This window comes from Crassostrea angulata, chromosome 10 (genome assembly GCF_025612915.1).
Source record: "Crassostrea angulata isolate pt1a10 chromosome 10, ASM2561291v2, whole genome shotgun sequence".
NCBI classification, from domain to species: Eukaryota; Metazoa; Mollusca; class Bivalvia; order Ostreida; family Ostreidae; genus Magallana; species Magallana angulata.
The window spans coordinates 54203415-54222522 of NC_069120.1; the positions used below are offsets into that span (position 1 = coordinate 54203415).

At 32.1% G+C, this 19108-nt stretch overlaps 1 protein-coding gene and 1 pseudogene across 1 annotated transcript; both read left to right on the forward strand.

Annotated features, from left to right (window-relative positions):
• The first annotated feature begins 536 nt into the window (after positions 1-536).
• Positions 537-1904, forward strand: LOC128164538 (protein O-linked-mannose beta-1,2-N-acetylglucosaminyltransferase 1-like; annotated as a pseudogene).
• Positions 1905-6699: 4795 nt separating this feature from the next.
• On the forward strand, positions 6700-18588 carry LOC128166053 (uncharacterized). Its single transcript, XM_052830958.1, has 14 exons — positions 6700-8718; positions 10604-10674; positions 11126-11136; positions 11273-11352; positions 11469-11594; positions 11930-11988; positions 12161-12233; positions 13296-13424; positions 14255-14445; positions 15262-15370; positions 16014-16085; positions 16223-16264; positions 16395-16462; positions 16705-18588. Exons 1-14 carry the CDS (start codon positions 6715-6717, stop codon positions 16772-16774), a joined length of 3105 nt encoding a protein of 1034 aa, XP_052686918.1. The 5' UTR covers positions 6700-6714; the 3' UTR covers positions 16775-18588.
• The last annotated feature ends 520 nt before the right edge of the window (positions 18589-19108 follow it).

Sequence of the window (19108 nt, forward strand, 5' to 3'; positions counted from 1 at the left end):
AGTTTGGTGCCATTTGGTGTATTTGTATTCTTAAAAAAACAGCTAGGTTATGACAGATTAGTCTGGGCTGTGCTGAGATCTAAGTAATGAATGTAAAGATTCTGCTTGTGTGTAGGGGCTGGGGTAAAATGGTAGTAAAGTAGGATAGCCCAGACTGATCTTGCATCAACACTCAGCTATTTCTGACATGATTGCATAATATTTATTTTCTCTTAAAAAAAAAACATTTATTTTTTTCAATGAAACAACTCTAGTCTTATAATAAAATAGATCTGAATTTGCAATAATTTAGTAAATTCAATTTCTGGTTATTTTAATAAAATAGATATAAAAACAATTGGTGTTTTATTTTGTTGTATATGATAAGAGTGTCTCAGCAATACCAGGAAATGTGTACATAACGTCACCGTTTTGAGCTCAGTCAACCTCAGGTGAGCTAAAAACGATATCAATAAAGTTTATCAATTTATTTCAAAACTTTATTTATTAAAATATGTTGGCAATTTTCATTTGATAAATATTATTAATGATTACACATGTTTTCGTCAAAGAAAAGTAGTATTTGCAGCGCTAGAGGTACTTCACCATGGTGAATTGGCGGGAAAAAATCTATTTTTAGAAACTACATACCCTTACCTATCAATCTAGTATATAGAATATATACCTTACCAGGCATCATTTTTTGGTCAATTGTACATTGGATACCTTAATTGGCATTATAAAATTTGAATTTATGAGTAGAATAAATATATTATGCATAATTTCTAGAATAGAGGTGACCCAAAATGGCTAACAAAAACAGAGGAAGAGACCTCTTTAAAAGGAGACAAACTTTATTGTCCACAAACTTTCTGGACAGCCGTTGTATATCGTTAACAGAGGTTTTACCTTTTATAAAACCCTTCAATTTATACCACTGTATGATGTGGTTAATGAATTTGAATAGAAAGATAATGTATGATACGCACATTAATGTTGGTTTGAAACAAACTGGTTCTGCTGATACTGCCAAGAAAAGTTTATAATTCAAGAAAGGCAACATTTTTGTAGGATATTAATTTGATGTTGAAAGAATGATTGACAATATTTTGATAGTGTGTTTTGATGTTTGTAGGTCAAGTTGTCAGTGAGCGACACAGTAAAGCCGACAAGATGGGGGATTGGGGCGAGAGAATCTCTGTGGAGGAGGTTCTTAAACCGGTGCCCCTGCAAGGTAAGGACCAATCAAAAACCTCTTTACAACAGAATGATTTTTTAATGAGGCTGGGTGGTCAACAAACTAACCATCAATTTTCAGAAATGAGGTGTTAAGTTATAAACTATCAACATAGTAAAGAAAAATTCCAAATATTTTAGATTTAATTGATAATGTGATCTATTTTTATACAGAGCCCTTCTTATTAGGAGATTATAATAGTCTAAAAATGTACATGACCATCTGGCCCTCTTAATGTTATTGTGTTATGCAGCATCGGTGGTAATGCTCCACCAGCCATGGTCACTTAGTTAAGATTGTTATTGAATGCTTATGAAGTAAATATGGATAATCAATCCTGTGGCCAGGCACACCCTAAGTTAAAATAATATAACTGTTTTGGTTTCTAAAGCATTTTACGATATAAGGTACAACCTGTTGATATTAAAAATTAATGTAGACATTTCAACTAATCAGAGCTTAACATTTTTTAAACTAAATGGACTGGTGTTTTCTATGATATGTGACATACAATGGATGCCTTTTGATTTTTGATTTATATGATACAGAATCTAAGTGTCCTTCGTCTACCACTGATAGTTAGCGACAGGAGTTCTGTGATAAGGTCGAGGGGTACGACCAAGTGTGTGACTGCGACAACCCCACCCCACTCACATTCCATCCACCTAAGGTAGGACATTTCACCTAGTCATCAGCAGTTAAAAAAAGATTAATATGGAAAAGTTTAGGAAAATATATCAAGGCCACACCAATTTTTAAAATAATAATTCAGATTTTCAATATAAATCATTGGGATAGAAAATAATAAGGCAAGCTAAAACTAGTAATATTTAAATTAATATTTGAATTAAGTGTGATTTCAGAAAGTATTAAAGCTCAACGAATCGTAAAAGGGCTTATCGACTTCCATCACACCAGATCAAAGTCTAAAGTTATAGAAAAGTTCCAAGAAGAGCTATATTTGTCAACCAGGGTGTTTGTATCCTATTGCATGAGAGTGGGAATCTAGCATTATATTTACAACCTCTTTATTTAAACAGTATTTTATTATGCAATATATAAAAAAAACAGGATGGTATAGCAGGCATTGCCTATGTAATTCCACTCCGACCTACAAGGCCAACGAAGGCTTATACATGGTAATTGCATTTGTCTTGATTTATAAACAAAGTTCATAAGGCTACACTTATCATGTATGCTTAGTTTGCTTTTTATTCTTTATGCAGGTTACACTTGTGTTTGAGTTGTATAATAAGTATATTTACCAAGCATTAGAAATTTGCATAAATAATTATAATTCTACTGCTTTTCTTAGATGTCTACCAGTTTTTAACTCTATCTCATACATACTTCGTTAAGGTATACGTTTACCCAGAATGAAAAAAAATTCCACTGATTATAATAAAAACCATCTATTGTGTGTTAAAGACCTATCATGGTAGTGCTATTTTTCACTTTCAAAAAAGAAGGTCAATGACCTACTTTTTGAGATAATGTCCATTGAATATATTTTGAAAATTTAAAAAAAGTCCCTAAATATTTTAGAGCATGATTAAAGTTTTCTTAATTGTGAAAATAAAGCAAATTGATTAACTCTTTTAAAAACGAAATACAGTTAATGAATGGCAGTGACACTAAACAGACACAAAGCATTAAGTTCTCATTCACAATTTTTATGAATATTCCAGTCCGAATTTCCTCTATCAGTTTTCAAATTCTACCCTTTTTTGATTCAATTTTACAAAAAACTGAATGATGATAATACTAAAACATTTATAGCATTAAACTTGGTATATTGACCTTACTCTGCAGGCATAAGAGTTATATGAGGTCAATGATCAAAATTTTGAGATATGGTGTCTTTTATTGTTTTTAAGCATTTTTCAATATTTTTGTAGCGTGTGCCATTCGAATATCTAAACGAAAAAGTGAGATAAAACCAACAGAAAATATGCAAAATTATGTTGACTAACAGATACAGTCTTAACTTTGAATATCACAGTACTACCAAAAATATTTCAGTGAAAAACAAAATCTGAAAATTTTAGTCCGAATTTCCTCTGTTTTGCTAAAAGTCCAACTTTGTTTGAGCTTAATTCCATAATAAAGTAAAAATATCGAATCGTTTGTCAATAATAAATCATTTCATTTATACTTTAAGTGTTTAGAACAAATTTTACTCATGACATTGAACTTTGTAACAATCCGAATTTGAAAACTCGAACCCTGAGTAAACAACGTCCTTAATTTGAAAATCTATTTTTTTTTCAAAATTTGTTTTGTTCTTTTGGTAGATAGCTTTTTTAGAAGCCATTGTGGTCCAAAATTCTTGTCCATTTTAAAATTAGTGAGTGAATTGAAGAAACATCTTTTTTTAAGACTGATGATTGATAATACCGGTAGTTCACACGATTTATACAGCACATGCTTTATATTAAATGATATAAGAAGCCACTACGGTATGCTGATATTCTCATCAGGGAAAAGAAAACTTTTTTATTATCAAATAATGACTGAATACAAAATCTTGACTTCGCCATAAAAGTAAACTTGCATTGCATTCAATTTGTACTATGTTTGCACCAGTACTGTAAGTACTGCATGATTTGTCAAAATCATGTATCGGTAAACTACTTCTAGTTCTTATTTTTCATTATAAGCAAATTTTAGCAAATAAACCTATGTTTGCTGAACAATGGCAATTGATAAAGTCTTTGCGTTCAAAGAATTTTTTGATACAATTGCTTAAGGAAGGAGTCTTTGACGCACCAATATATTTATTTATCTGATACATCTATAAAGAACCCTTTTTTAATACAGTTGGCATGCATTTAATGATGATTATATTCTACATCAACTGAGACCAAATATTTTAAGCTCTAGAATCATACGTTTGCAGCCAAAACAATATTTCCTGTTTCTCTGAAAAAAGAAAATAAAATTCATTCAAAATAATTGAATGCTGATATCGGACTCTTTTTTGTGTAATCATATTAAAAAAAAGATTCTTTAACTATCCATCACATAAAATTTTGGTGTTTCAAGAAACCGTGATATGTGTTTTGAAGTAAAAAACCCCAAACTTGCATATAAAAAAAATATTTTAGTTAAGGTTCCTCGACACACCAAAATTTTATTTTATGGATCGATAGAGAATCTTTTTTGAAACATGATTCCACAAAACAGAGATCAATATCGGCTTTCAGTTATTTTATACGAATTTTTTTGTATTTTTTCAGTGAAATAGGAAAAACTGTTTTGCAGACAAACAGAATATATAAGAGCTTAAAACTTGTTGTCAATTAATGTGTAATATATCTATAAATAAATTCATGCCAAAGATCGTTTGGTCAAGTGTTTAACTTTTTAATTAAAATTTTTTTTTCTGAAAATCAAATTGTAATTCTTTAATATCTTTTTAATCTATGGATAAAATTTTAAAAATAACATATAGTCACATAAACTATTTACTAAACAATGATATTTTACAAAGAAATTGAAATGAAAATGCGAAATTTTGGAAAAATTGCTATTTATCAAATTTGAACCGATCCCGATTGAAAAAAAACTGATCCCGATCAGAATTATTTTGAAATTGAAATTTTAGAAATAAACTGCAGTTTTTTTCTAAGTAATTGATATAAATTATAAAGTTAGTAAATGACGAAACCATTTTACAGCTAAACAACCTCAAAAATTTGCAAAATTCTGATTCATTCTAACTTTATGTGATTTCGTTCGGGATCAATTTAATTACAATCGGGATCGGTTCGATTTTAAAAATTTTCATTTATACTTTAATTTCACTATTTGGTTTCAATTTCTTGTTGAAATATGATTGTACAGCAATTGTTAAATGCGAGTAACAGTTTATCTGCAGTTTTTATCCATAGATTTAAAAAATATCTACAATCCTTTTTTTTCATTTTCATAAATATTTTTTTACAAAAATATTTCAAAGTTTATCTGGCCGTTTTTGATATGTATTTATAGATAATTGTATTGTGCATTAATTGATAACAAATTTTTAGCTCTAATATATCTTGTTCGCAGCTAAAACGATGTTTCCGGTTTCAAAAAAAAATACAAAAAAATTCATATAAAATAATCAGAGGCCGATATAGGTGTCATTTTTGAATAATCATTTCTCAAAGAGAATTCTTCATCGATCCATCAAATAATGCATTGGTGTGTCGAGCCACCTTAATTTTATAGTTAGTTTTTCTTGGAATAAGAGTACCGTACTATGCTCGGTCCAAGATATTTATATAAAACATTTTCATAAATTATTTCAAATTCAAAAATTCCTTAGAATTCAAGCAGTGTTCATTCGATTCACTATGAAAAAATCCATTGGTTTCTCTATTGAAATGGAAATATCATGCATTGCTAAAGATAAAAATTCTACTGGGATTTTACATGGCAGGTGACATGAAGATACATGGACAAAAATGTTAAAAAAAAATATACAAGGTGTTCCTATTGACTTCCAAATGATTAAGTTGTCAATATTATTCCCATGAGATTTTTGTTTTTGTTCATGTGAATTTCTTTGAAAATAGATGAGGTGTCAATGAAGAAATCTTGATTTTTTTTCCTTTCATCAATTTCATTTGTATTTCTCTGACTAGCTGTAGAATTGTATCTTCATAGGAAATTTGGGTTGATAGACCATCATCCTGAATATAATTCCCATTGAGCTATTCTTTTACAGCAATGTGCATATTTGTTAAAAAAGTGACAGAAATGATAACTTGGGACTGACTTTAAATGACTCGATCAATGACTCATTCTTTGTTTAAGACTACATGTAAACTGTATATAAAACATTATAAAAATTGGACATTTAAAATTGGATGATATATAACATCTACTTGTTTATCTAATTTCTTCCTTCAACCATCCAACCAATCAAAGCAGCATTTGTTGTTATCTGTAGGTCTTGTTCTGTCAAGACAAATTTCTTATTTCATTATTCATTGATTTTATATACGGTATCACTTTGACAATTAACACAGTAATGTACCTTGGCATTTAATATGATATATAAATTAGTTATACACATTCTACACGGATTTCTTAATTTTAAATTTCTGTAGCTCTCTCTTCATTCATCTTTGTCTCTCTCTTTTAAGCAAACTTCTTTTGACAAACAATTAAAAGAAACTAATTTAAAACCAGCAATCAAACATGTAGACTTATCAAAGACGATCAAACACACAGCTGAAACAAAATGAAAGTACAATAAAATAAAATTCCTGCAGCTAAAAATAGCACAAAATTTTCACAGGTGTAGAGTTTACCTTTAAAATGGAGTCTTTACCAGTGGAAATGTAAGTTCATTCAAATCTTCTTATAATTTTCATTTTAAAGAAATGTAAGCACTACATAATTGGTACATTCGCTATCTGGAGGTATAAAAACTATGATTTTCAAATTGACAATTGTTCAGAACAATACACACATCTAATTCTAACAGAAATGAGGGACTCCAGCACATGTCGGAGTCCGTGTTTGTGGGACTGTGTGAGATAGTTGGAACCTCACAACAGGTGGCTATCAGGAGGGAGACAAGGGACATCATGGAGATGGTGGAGAGACGAATGACACCTGATGATGGGGTCATTGAGATGTTGAGTGGAAGTAGAAGAGAAGGGTTCATACTGGAGGGATCAGATATGGACTATATGCACTGGCCAAACAACCACCGAATGATCATGAACATGTCTCAGTCTGAGTATTACAACACATCCAATACAACCTTGATTCTCTCTGACAGTTCTGAGAGTCCACCAGGATTCACTTTACTTCAGTTACTGACACCAACAATAGACAGAGACGTCCAATCAGCATGTGTCAGAATGAATGGCAGAGTCTATATATCGAGTGCTATATACAGACAGTTAACTTGTTCAATAGTAATATCTAATTCTACTGTACATGGACCCTGTGGTAGTGGTGAAATAGCAGGACAAGAATTTGACAGTGCTCACTGTTTTGTTTCTGACTTTTGGCCTCTGTCTGCCTCCTCATGGATAGACAGATGTCACCCATGGCCTGATCCTGAAGTTGTTGACGACATTGTCAGAAATGGATGCCACTTTGTAGCAATAGGACACCCATTTGGACCCCATGAAAATGAAGAATGGAGAATTTCTTTTTCACAAGCAGAGTATAAATGTGTGTATGCAATGAACCACAGCCAGTTCTTGACTTACGGATTATTAAAGCTGTTCTTAAAAGAAGTTATAAATGAACAATCAGAAGAAACCAATAAACTGCTGTGTTCCTATCACATGAAGACAACAGTTTTCTGGGCAATTCAACAAAACACACTACCTCACTGGTGTCCACAAAACCTCCTAGTCGGTTTCTGGGTCTGCTTTAAACTCCTCCTTAAATGGGTATATGAGGGGATCTGTCCTAACTTTTTCATCCCACAAAACAACCTGTTTCTGACAAAGGTTCATGGCTCAGCACAAAACAGATTGTTCCTAGAGTTACATGAATTGTACAAGAAAGGTCTGGCCTGTCTGTTACAGAGTTCCTCTATCAGGTTCTTCATCATTGATGTCCTGTACAATCCTAGAGCTTTTGTTTTAACAGATGAGAGTTTAATTATGCCTGAAGTTGACTATGATATAGAACTTTTCGTCAACACAATGTATACTAATGTAGGATCAGGTAAACACCGATATATAAAAGCCATACACACAATAGAACAGTGTGTAGATTCACACCTTACACACTGTCAAGTTGTAACGTTACAGAGACTTACAGCCTCTGCCCTTCAGCGCACTGCTTTTATATTACACAACATGTACACTAATACAGGTGTCAACAAACAGATGTATATTGCAGACAAAATGTCCTGTCACATGCTGAAATTAGCAACCAAGTTTGGGTGTGTATCTGACATGTTGTACATTGCTATGTATTATTACAAGACACTCAGATACAGGGAAGCTTTATATGTTATAGAGATGACAAAGGTCAAGTTAGCACAGCCATATCTGATGTATAGGAGACGTGTAGACAGAGAGAGGTATACTGAGGCTGTAGGGGGACAGTCCTGGTCTACAAAGATGAGACAGGCTGTAGCAAGGGATATCAAACTTGACAACAGAATCTGTTTTATCAATGAACTAATACCAGAACAACAGTCTGCTCTACAGAACAGAATGCCTACGTTAGATATCCCAGTGTTTGTGATGTTACACTTCCTAGAGTTCTTGTGTTACAGACACATAGATACAAAATTATCACGAGCCGCACTAGATGAGCTACAGGTCCTAGTCCACCATGATCAGGGACTGTATGTACGTGATATATACAGAGACATCTCCTGGGAGATGCTGGGGATCTGTCAACAGATCACAGGGAACCTCCAGGCTGCTCTATACTCATACCAACAGTCACTCACACAATATCAATGGAACAACATACAAACTGCTACACAGAGGAGAATTCAGGATATGATTCAGTCAACACCATACCAGTTATAAAAATTTTAGCCATTAACAAAACAAACTTTGTACATAGACATTTTCAAGTCAGTCATCCTATATTATTCACAATACCTTAGATTTAAGCGTTCAATGAAAATATATTATTTTATATATAATTCAATGTTTATATGTATTATATATCTTTATATTGTTGCTTTAAAGCCATTATATACATGTATGTTTTTTCTCAGGAATATATATATATATATATATATATATATATATATATATATATATATATATATATATATATATATATATATATATATATATATATATATATATATACTGTATATAAAATTTATATTTTCATCCACCGAGTATGATTCTCTTTATTTCTTATGGAAACTTATTGTAATTCATAGCTCTGTAGAAACTGACAGGACTGAAATCTACACACCTGTTTATTGATTGATGGAAACATACAGTGACCTTAAAAAAAAAACAGGAATATATATATATATATATATATATATATATATATATATATATATATATATATATATATATATATATATATATATATACTGTATATAAAATTTATATTTTCATCCACCGAGTATGATTCTCTTTATTTCTTATGGAAACTTATTGTAATTCATAGCTCTGTAGAAACTGACAGGACTGAAATCTACACACCTGTTTATTGATTGATGGAAACATACAGTGACCTAAAAAAAAAAACAGGGACTGTATGAAATAATCGTAATGATGTCAGACTTAAATTCCTGTAGGAGATGATTTGGCTGTTTCTTTAAGCTACCGGTAATGTACTGATGTACATTAACAGTAATTAAGTTAATTTTACTTACCTTTTACAATAAATTTAGAAATTTGTTGAAAGAATATATATATGAAGATAGCAATCATTGCATAAAAAAATGTACATAACCCATAATGTGGATTATGTATTTTTTCTGCAATGTTGCCACCTTCATATCCCGCATGAATCACAAAAGAAAGAATTTTATTGTTTAAATTAGCACTTCTGCAGGTAAAAATATAGTTTCAGATGCTGGATGAGGTTAAGGTTTTTAGAGCTGGTAAAAGTTTTTGGAGCTGGCGCCTTTGAATAGATGATGCATCTTGTGATAGTGAGGCACTCCACAAGTTTAAATGCTGAATCTGAGCCATAGGTTTTAGATGCTGAAGGAGTTTAAGTTTTTTGGAGTAGGCCACTTGTCTTTTTAAATGATATTACTAGGACACATGTTTTGGAAATCATGCTAATACAATCTTTGGATTTCCTTAGGGTGTGTAATATCAACTTATGCTCTGCCTCTATCTCTCTGACACGAGCAATTCGAGAACATGTGCCATCACTTCATCCTATGACTCCACTTTTTTGGTAACCGATATTACTATTTCTTTCACTTGCTCTGATTAGCTAAGATAACTCATGAATATTCTTAAATTAAAGTTCACCAGGGGGAACCTCAAGCAGTATTTCTTCAGATCCTCGTTTAAAGACAATAGAAAAACAAGGAGCAGATTGAGGATCTGATTTTAATCAGATTGATGTTCACCCATTTTTCACAATTCAGGCATTATAAAGAATAACTATGCACACTGTTACACACTTTTTCAAGCCCGTGCTTCTGTCATTTCCTACCTTGTGTGTTGTCAGGTCTCAAGTGAGTTTGGTATAAAAAGTTGAAAAAACTTATACACATATATTTCCATATATGCAAAGAACACATTTTTTTGTTATATATAAAATTGTGTTTGAAATAAATTGCATAGTCCAACAAACTATATTACGAATTGGTGTGGGCCAAGATACATTTTATCTGTTATATGATAGATATTTTTAATGTGTATCAAAGTATCAAGCCAGCAAACATTCAAAACTTTCTCAAATCTTTTAATTTGAGAACAGTTAGAGGTGGACAATCTGAAGAATGTGGCAATAACTGTGATAGCCAGCAACCGTCCGCAGTACCTTTACAGGTAAGTTACTGTAAATGGTGCAGTACTTTGTCTGTCTGTCTGTCCATCCATCCATCCGTCAATTCATCCATTTGTCTGTCCATCTGTCTGCCTAATTTGATAACCAACAACCATCTGCAGTATCTCAATAGGTAAGATATGTCCCCAGTATCTCTATAGGTGAGTTATAAGTCTATAGTATCTCTATAGGTGAGTTATAAGTCCACGGTATCTCTATAAACGAGGTATAAGTCCACAGTATCTCTATAAACGAGTTATAAGTCCACAGTATCTCTATAAACGAGTTATAAGTCCACAGTATCTATATAAATGAGTTATAAGTCCACAGAATCTCTATAAATGAGTTATAAGTCCACAGTATCTCTTTAGGTGAGTTATAAGTCCACAGTATCTCTATAGGTGAGTTAAAAGTCTATAGTATCTCTATGGATGAGTAATACTTTTGTCCTAGTATCTCTATAGGTGAGTTAAAAGTCTATAGTATCTCTATAGGTGAGTTTTAAGTGCATAGTATATCTGCATGTGAGTTAAAAGTCTACAGTATCTTTACACGTGAGTAATATCAAGTCCCCAGTATCTCTGTTGGTGAGTTAACAAGTCCAAAATTTAAACCACCTGTTAGGTACGTCTGGGGTCCGAGCCGACATGATCACGGTGTTCATCGATGGATTCTTCCAGGTCTGTACATCTCTAAAAGTTGTCGTTACAATAGACTGCATAACACACACAGTTGACACTATGTTTACTGACAAGCTTGTGGTAATAAAATTGTGTGTGTAATTTTCCTGTGTCAGGAGCCCCTGGAGGTGACCAGACTGCTCGGGTTGAGGGGGATACAGCACACCCCACAGGGGAAGAAGAACGCCAGGGTCAGCCAGCACTACAAGGCCAGCCTCACTGCCACCTTTGACCTTCACCCAGTAAGTCCTTGACTTTCTATTCTCTACTTTCTACGAATGGTCTTTAGAAATATGTACATTTATACTGTAGATAAAATTTTTGTATCAAGGAAAAACTATTTTGTCAAACGATATCATATGATCATCAGTGATTGTGTGTAAGATGGTTTGGGGGTCACAGCCGCAATACGTAGGTACTCTTTGGATACCCCAGCTTCTTCCCTAATTGTTGACTCCTTTGTGTCAACATTCATGTCAACAGAAGATGGTTATATAAATTATTTAACTTGTTTATCAATCGTGTAAAATAAGTTTAGTTTAAATGCAAATCATGTAATTTCAAATTTTCTCCCCAGGATGCTTTGTATACCATTGTCATTGAGGAAGATCTAGATGTGTCACCAGACTTTTTCAAGTAGGTCAATTATGTCTGCTATGAACTGTAAAGCCAGTTATGTTTATTTCAGAGGAACAAAGAAAAGTAAAATTCTGTCTTTAAATATTGATGTATATTCATGTAAATGTCATCAAATATGTACAAATGGAATTCATCCCTCCATAAACTATTAGTGTTCTGCTTGTTTCAGTTACTTCAGTCAGACCCTGCACCTGATGGAGAAGGACAGCAGTGTGTACTGTATCTCTGCTTGGAACGACCAGGTAAGTAAACTGAACACATTCCAACATCAGTCTATGCTGTATGACCAGGTGAGTAAACTGAATACATCCCAACATCAGTCTATGCTGTATCTTTGCTTGGAATGACCAGTTGAGTAAACTGGATGAAATGATAATTTCATGGTTGTTATTAGAATCAAATTTTCTTATTAAAAATTTAATAGTTGATAAAAAATAACTACCCTATTATGTATATTTATAAAGGTCACATCATTGTTGGTAATGTTGACCTTATTTGTTTTGGTTAACAAGAGATTCCCTCTTAAAGGGACTTGGACACAATTTGACTTAAAATTTTCAAATTTTATTTTCCCATTTTCAATGTTTATACTGATAAATATAGAAGTTTACAATGCTATGTCAAAATTTGAAAGTCAAATATCAAGTTATAAGTAAGATACAGAGATAATAATTCTTTGTTTTATAAACAAAGCTTGGAGAGGGCGGTCTAAGTTATAGAACTTGTGCCCAATCCCAATTGTATTTTGTACAATAAAAATATGTTCAAATCAAATCAAACAAAGCTCGAAAATGTCATTTTTTACGAATGTGTTGTATTGGTGTAAGTTTCAATCAAGTGTATCTTTCTTTTGTTGAAAATAGTATTTATGAAGATATTGAATTAGTTTAAATTTTTTTTTGCATGTCATTTGTCTACAAAAGGGTAATTCTCTACATTACATTTTTGTAAACAACTATAAGACTCGAGCTTTGTTTACATAACAACCAATTCTTACCTCTGTATCTCGCTTGTAACTTGACTTTAACATTCAATATTTAGGTCAATCATTTAGAATGCACCAGTTAACCATTTTATACATAAAAAATAAAAATAAAATTTTTGAACTCATATCGTGTCCAAGTCCCTTTAAGTAAAGACTGTCAACAGACCATTTTTCAACTAAGAAAAGTGTCAGCCTCATTTTGTGCTTAAACCCCACTTTACTTCTTTAAAGACATGAACCTTTTTATATGCTCAAGATCAAATGTTTGTATGCTTAAGGTCAAATGTTTGTTAAGATTTGGCCCGGTTCCTTGTTTTAGGGTTACTCCCACTCATGTAAGGACCCACGTAAGCTGTACAGGGTGGAGACCATGCCGGGGCTGGGCTGGCTGCTGAAGAAGAAACTCTTCAAGGACGAACTGGAGAAACAGTGGCCTTCTTCTGACAAAGTAAGGACAAACTGATTTTTAACGGACAAAGAACTATATATGATAAGAGTTAAATTTGGCCCCCATAATTCAACATTATTTAAAGTGTTTCAGGTACAATAAAATGTTATGTTATAATTTAGAGGAGTTGATATAAAATATATTTTTCACATATTTGTTCGATTTCTTTGCACCCACTTGCAGTATATGACGTCAGAAGTGACGCTATTTCTATAATTCAATAAAAATCAGTCAAAAATTGACATTTTTTCTCATCTTTTTACAAATGGGAAATATAGAGCGCATGCTTGAACCAGGACAAATTTTTTGTCACTTATTAGACTTGGCTAGATACATCTCTGATTACAATATTTTGTTGATTCAAGCATGCGCTCTATGTTTCCTGAAAGTAAAACTCTTTGAAAACAAGCTTTTTTATGCCAAAATGCAAAAATGGCGGGAAAAGGTTGTCTTTACAATGCCGTATTTCTAAATTGTTGGCACTTGAATCAAAATGAACATTAAGTTAAAACATCACATATATAGCTGTACAAAGAAAACAAAGAATTACAGTAAAATAATGATATTCCTTTTAGGGGGCCATTCTAGGCCCATACCATATATAGTCCTTTCTTTCATAAGTTTAAGCCCTAACCCTAATCAAAACTATGCTAAAAATATATTTTTACTTAAATTTCATTTTCCTTTATTAAATCTAAAATTCTGTTTGATATTTCACAATGATATGATGTCAGTCTTGACGTAGTTTTACTTTTACTTCCTTTTACCTTGTAATTAGTCACCTGATGACTTACCTTTAATTAACACCTGTGTGTTTCTGTGATTGACAGCAGTGGGACTGGGACATGTGGATGCGTCTCCCCACGGTCAGGAAGAACCGGGAGTGTATCATTCCGGACGTCTCCCACACCTATCACTTCGGATCTAAAGGACTCAACATGAATCCGTACTTCCAAGAAGTCTACTTTAAAAAACACTCCATTGTTAACGAATTTAACTTCGCTCTGAAGGACCTAGAGAGGTGAAACTGAACTTCTTTCTTTGTAATTCATAAACTCCTCCATGAATTGATATTTTGAATTTTCTTATGTAAGACTAAATATTTACATTTTTCAGTGTGTTTGTCTTTGATAACACTACAAATCAATTTTGTATTGTATAGTCCAATAAATTCAAATGACGTATTGTCAGGGCGCAAGTGGGACTCTTATGATTAAAAGAAATAAAAATCACATAAATATGCCAATACTCTAATATTTAATCATACAGTTGCTGAAAATTATATACCAATATAAGTACATGTAATAAGGAATCATTCTTTGAATATTATGAGGTGATAATTATCTCCTCATAATACTTTAAGAATGATTCCTTAATGTAGATTCTAAATTAAACGCAATGAAATAATAGGCCTATCCACGTAAAATCGCAAGAAGCAGATTTAAAAATCTCGCCATTATTTTCTGAGAGTTGAAAACTATAAGAAATAAGGAGAAAACTTCCATGTTAAGGATTTTATATTCTCATATTTTGATACAAACCAGTACTCGCGTAATATAAGGAATTTACAGTATTCCTTCAGTAAAATCAATACCTTTGTAAGTTTTATACATAAGTCACCTGTTTTTGTTTTTATTTTTGGTCATAAATTTACATTTGTCTTTATAGATTCATAAATTTTCATTTTTAAAACTAAAAACTTATATGTGTTTTAATGTACATGTATATGTTATATTCCGTATTACAAATGTCAGATGAACAAATGCATAAATAACTCATTTGTATAATTATCTTAATGCAAATTTGAATATAAAAATGTAATCTGAATATTTTCCAGGATGACAGCTGACAAATACGAGGTGATGATAAATGATATCCTGAAGTCAGGGGTAGTAGTGGACCACAGCAAGGACCCGTGTGATAGCGGGCTGGTCCCCGACAACAAGGTACATATGGTACATTATCTATACAGTGTATAACTATTGTACATTATATATATAACTATAGTACATATAGTACATTATTTATAACTGTAGTACATGTACATTATATATAACTCTAGTACATATAGTACATTATATATAACTCTAGTACATATAGTACATCATATATATAACTCTAGTACATATAGTACATTATATTTATATATAACTATAGTACATATAGTACATTATATATATTTAAATATAGTATATATACATGATCACAGCAACGACCCCTGTGATAGAGGGCCTGTCCCTGACAACAAGGTATATACATGAAGTAAACATATACATTACTCTAGTACCTGTCCTTGAGTGCAGTACGTTGTATTTTGTTGTATTTTGTTTATTGTTCATTTTAAGGACTTTTTATAGTTGAATATTAATTCTGAACTATTTACTTTCTAAAATTAAAAGTACTTATAGTATCAATCAGCAGGCACTGAGGCTGTGATGCTTAGATAACAGTCATGGAATTAGACAGTTAGTCTGTGATGCTCATCAGTAACCTCTTCATCCCACCAAAATAAATGCCAATGGACAGTTCTTCTGTTTTATTTTTCTAAAGACTGTTACTCATTTGAAAACATATTCATATTTTGTCTAGGATACTGTACATGTCATGTACATAAAAATGCAACATCCCACAGATTTTACAACCTGGAAACAACTCGCCAAGGTGAGAGAGAGAGAGAGAGAGAGAAAAAGAGAGAGAGAGAGAGAGAGATCAATACAAATTGTTAAGATTTCTCTAACAGTGTTATTCTGTGTGATCACTCATTAAAACTACATAAATTTCCGGTTTCTGTGTTTTAGTGCTACCATTTGTGGGATCTAGATGTGCGAGGATTTCACAAGGTATGACTTCTTACTATAAGTAAATGCAGATGAAGTTATTCATTGTATTATATATTACTTTTATGACTTTTGAAGCAACAATCAATCCATATAAGAATGAGAATATAAGTTTTGTGTTTGCTGATTTCAGAGTATGTGGAGACTCAACCTGAATGGAACACCTGTAATACTAGTGGGGGTACCTGCCTCCCCCTACCAGTAAGTCTCTCTCTCTCTCTCTCTCTCTCTCTCTCTCTCTCTCTCTCTCTCTCATCACCCGTGATCTTATTTATAAGGTTTTAAGCAGTTTAAATATAGTTCTTGTTATTCAGTCAACTCTGCAGATTTATTACATTGTTTCCTTAAATAACTGAAAATATTTTCTTTTCATCAATTATTAAGCAAAGGCCAATCAATTTTTATCTAGTCTTTGACATACATTTGTTTATTTATTTACACAGCTCGCATAAATCAGACAGTGTGAAGCCATTTGTACTGGAGGAACCATCAAAGAAAGCCAAGGCCCAGTAGAGGGATGACCCCTGACCCCAGTAAAGGGCTGTCCCCTGCCCGCAATACATCCCCAGGGTAGATCTGGATCTGACTACTTGTAAACTTAGGAATATTACTCGGCTTTTCCTCCTCTTGGACCAGGATCTAGACACAATTTACAATAAACAGGGTAACAGGAGGGAACCCTGTAAGGAACTGTTGTGTGCAATATTATCAACTTGCTGGATTTAACAACATCTTTATTGTTATGATAAACCAATGTTTGTTTTAAGTACACTGGTGTGTGTTGTTAGCTTTAAGGTGTTGATATACTGTATACATGTCAAGAATCTATAATAATACTCTTGAGTTTTTGATAGGTACATGTTATTATTATTTTTGATACATGTACAACGTAGCTGTACCGTAGCAGAAATAGTCTCCTTCTGATTGTCCTTTATCCCTGGGTGATTTACATGTAAAAGACAAAAGTTGTACTGAATGTATATTTTCCTGTACAACTGCAATTAAAAACTAATTCCATGAATAAGGTCCAAGTAAAAGATTTATAAGCTGCACACAGCGTTTGATGGTGCAAAGTTTTCTCTTTATTCTGTTTGGGTTTTTTTTCATCTAATCAATGAAGAATATTTTAATGTCAATGTTTTACCTAATGACTAACTATTAATATATCTTGTTCCGATTAGAGTCAATGTTCACCGCCTACCAGCTGTAGGGATACTTGTTATCTTAACATCTCCGTAATGAACCTAGCATTTACAGTAATCAGCATGCTTTTTCATTGTGTGGTATGTTTACCCTGCTCAAAGTTTGGTTGGTGATATCTTGTGATGAAAAACTGGCCTTTAAGCTTTCAGCTGATATTCTAGTAATACATGTACACTCAAAAAAATTCATTACATTATTATAAATTGTTTACTTAAAACTGCATTATTCTTGTACTGAATGAACAAAAAACCGTTCTGTGTTCAAGGAACATCATATCAATGATTTCTTATGAGAGATTATTGTAATGTATATGAAGTACATTTATATATCAAATGCCAAATTCCAAAAAAAAGGACATTTAAACGATCTTAAGATATGCCATATTTGTTTCAGATGATTTATATTTGCTGACAGGCATTTATCGATAAACATTCCTTGATGTTGTTTTAAGCATTTGTGATATGTTTTAGTAGACGACTTTCACATCAACAAAATCTGTCTGCTAGGGTCAATCTAAGGTCAATGTGTGAAGGTCACTTATCCTTTTACAACATTAACATCTCTCCAGAACTATGTCTATTGTATTCTCATTCTGTTTCTTGTGTTGTAAACTGTAGTTCCATACAATAAAAAAAATAAGATTGGAACAAAACTGTTGAAACATTTGTTGAAATATTGACATGTTTTATTAAGTTTACCAAGTTAACATTGCACAAACGTATAGGTTTTGAAATGTGATAGGTGTCCACTGTGATATTCTCTGTTAACAGAATCTGACTATTTAATACCTTTGTTAGTGTAACCATGGCGATTTTCATTCGACCAGTAATAAGGGCCAACTTTTCAATTTTCTATGCCCCAAAAAATTATTGCAACTTAGTGTTATGATTAAGGTAAGGATGTACTGATAATTAAAGTTTCTCTAATTTTGTTAATTAAATAAGATGCTTAACATGATTTTAATTAACTATCCTCTTTTGTTAGAGTTCTGGGCATTCAAAAGGAAAAATATACTGTATTTTATGATGAATGCTCTAGTCTATTAATTTTATTATACTCACCAATGCTCTGCATTTTACGTATTTTACACCTGCTTGTTTTTGCTTCATTTGATCTGCTATTGAAACAGGTTTTGATTCAATATTTCTATGCAATTGTTTTTTAATGGCTATTATTATTTTTTTTTTTTTGCATGAAGTTGATATACAAGTAAATGTACTCTCACTGTTGTAAATGTCTTTGACTTTTTATTCAAATATATTTTTGATCAGTTTTTCTCTAAAAAAAAAAAACACACCAAAAAACTGGTGTACTTCAGAAACTGTGCTATGAACACAGATGATAATTTATTTTAGTGTGACTCAATATTGTGTTTTTTCATCTACTGATATTGTAATAATTGATGTTCTACCTGTTTCGGACCCTTAAAAACCTGATATTATGTGGATAATGTCTATTACATTTGAAAATCAAGTTAAAAGGTTAATCATCTGCCATGTTTTGAAGTTTAACTGCAGTGACTCAACCTTTGTTACACACTGTGGATTGATTTGTGGTAATTAGTGCAATTTTTAGATGAAGTAGTTTGGTGCCATTTGGTGTATTTATACTCTTAAAAAACAGCTAGGTTATGGCAGGTTAAGT

Bases quoted from the DNA above. Each gene is read 5' to 3' on its own strand.
- LOC128166053 (XM_052830958.1), top strand. From the start codon at position 6,715: ATGTCGGAGTCCGTGTTTGTGGGACTGTGTGAGATAGTTGGAACCTCA. The intron at 13,425-14,254 runs GTAAGGACAAAC...TGTGATTGACAG, and splicing joins AGTGGCCTTCTTCTGACAAA to CAGTGGGACTGGGACATGTG. The intron at 14,446-15,261 runs GTGAAACTGAAC...AATATTTTCCAG, and splicing joins GCTCTGAAGGACCTAGAGAG to GATGACAGCTGACAAATACG.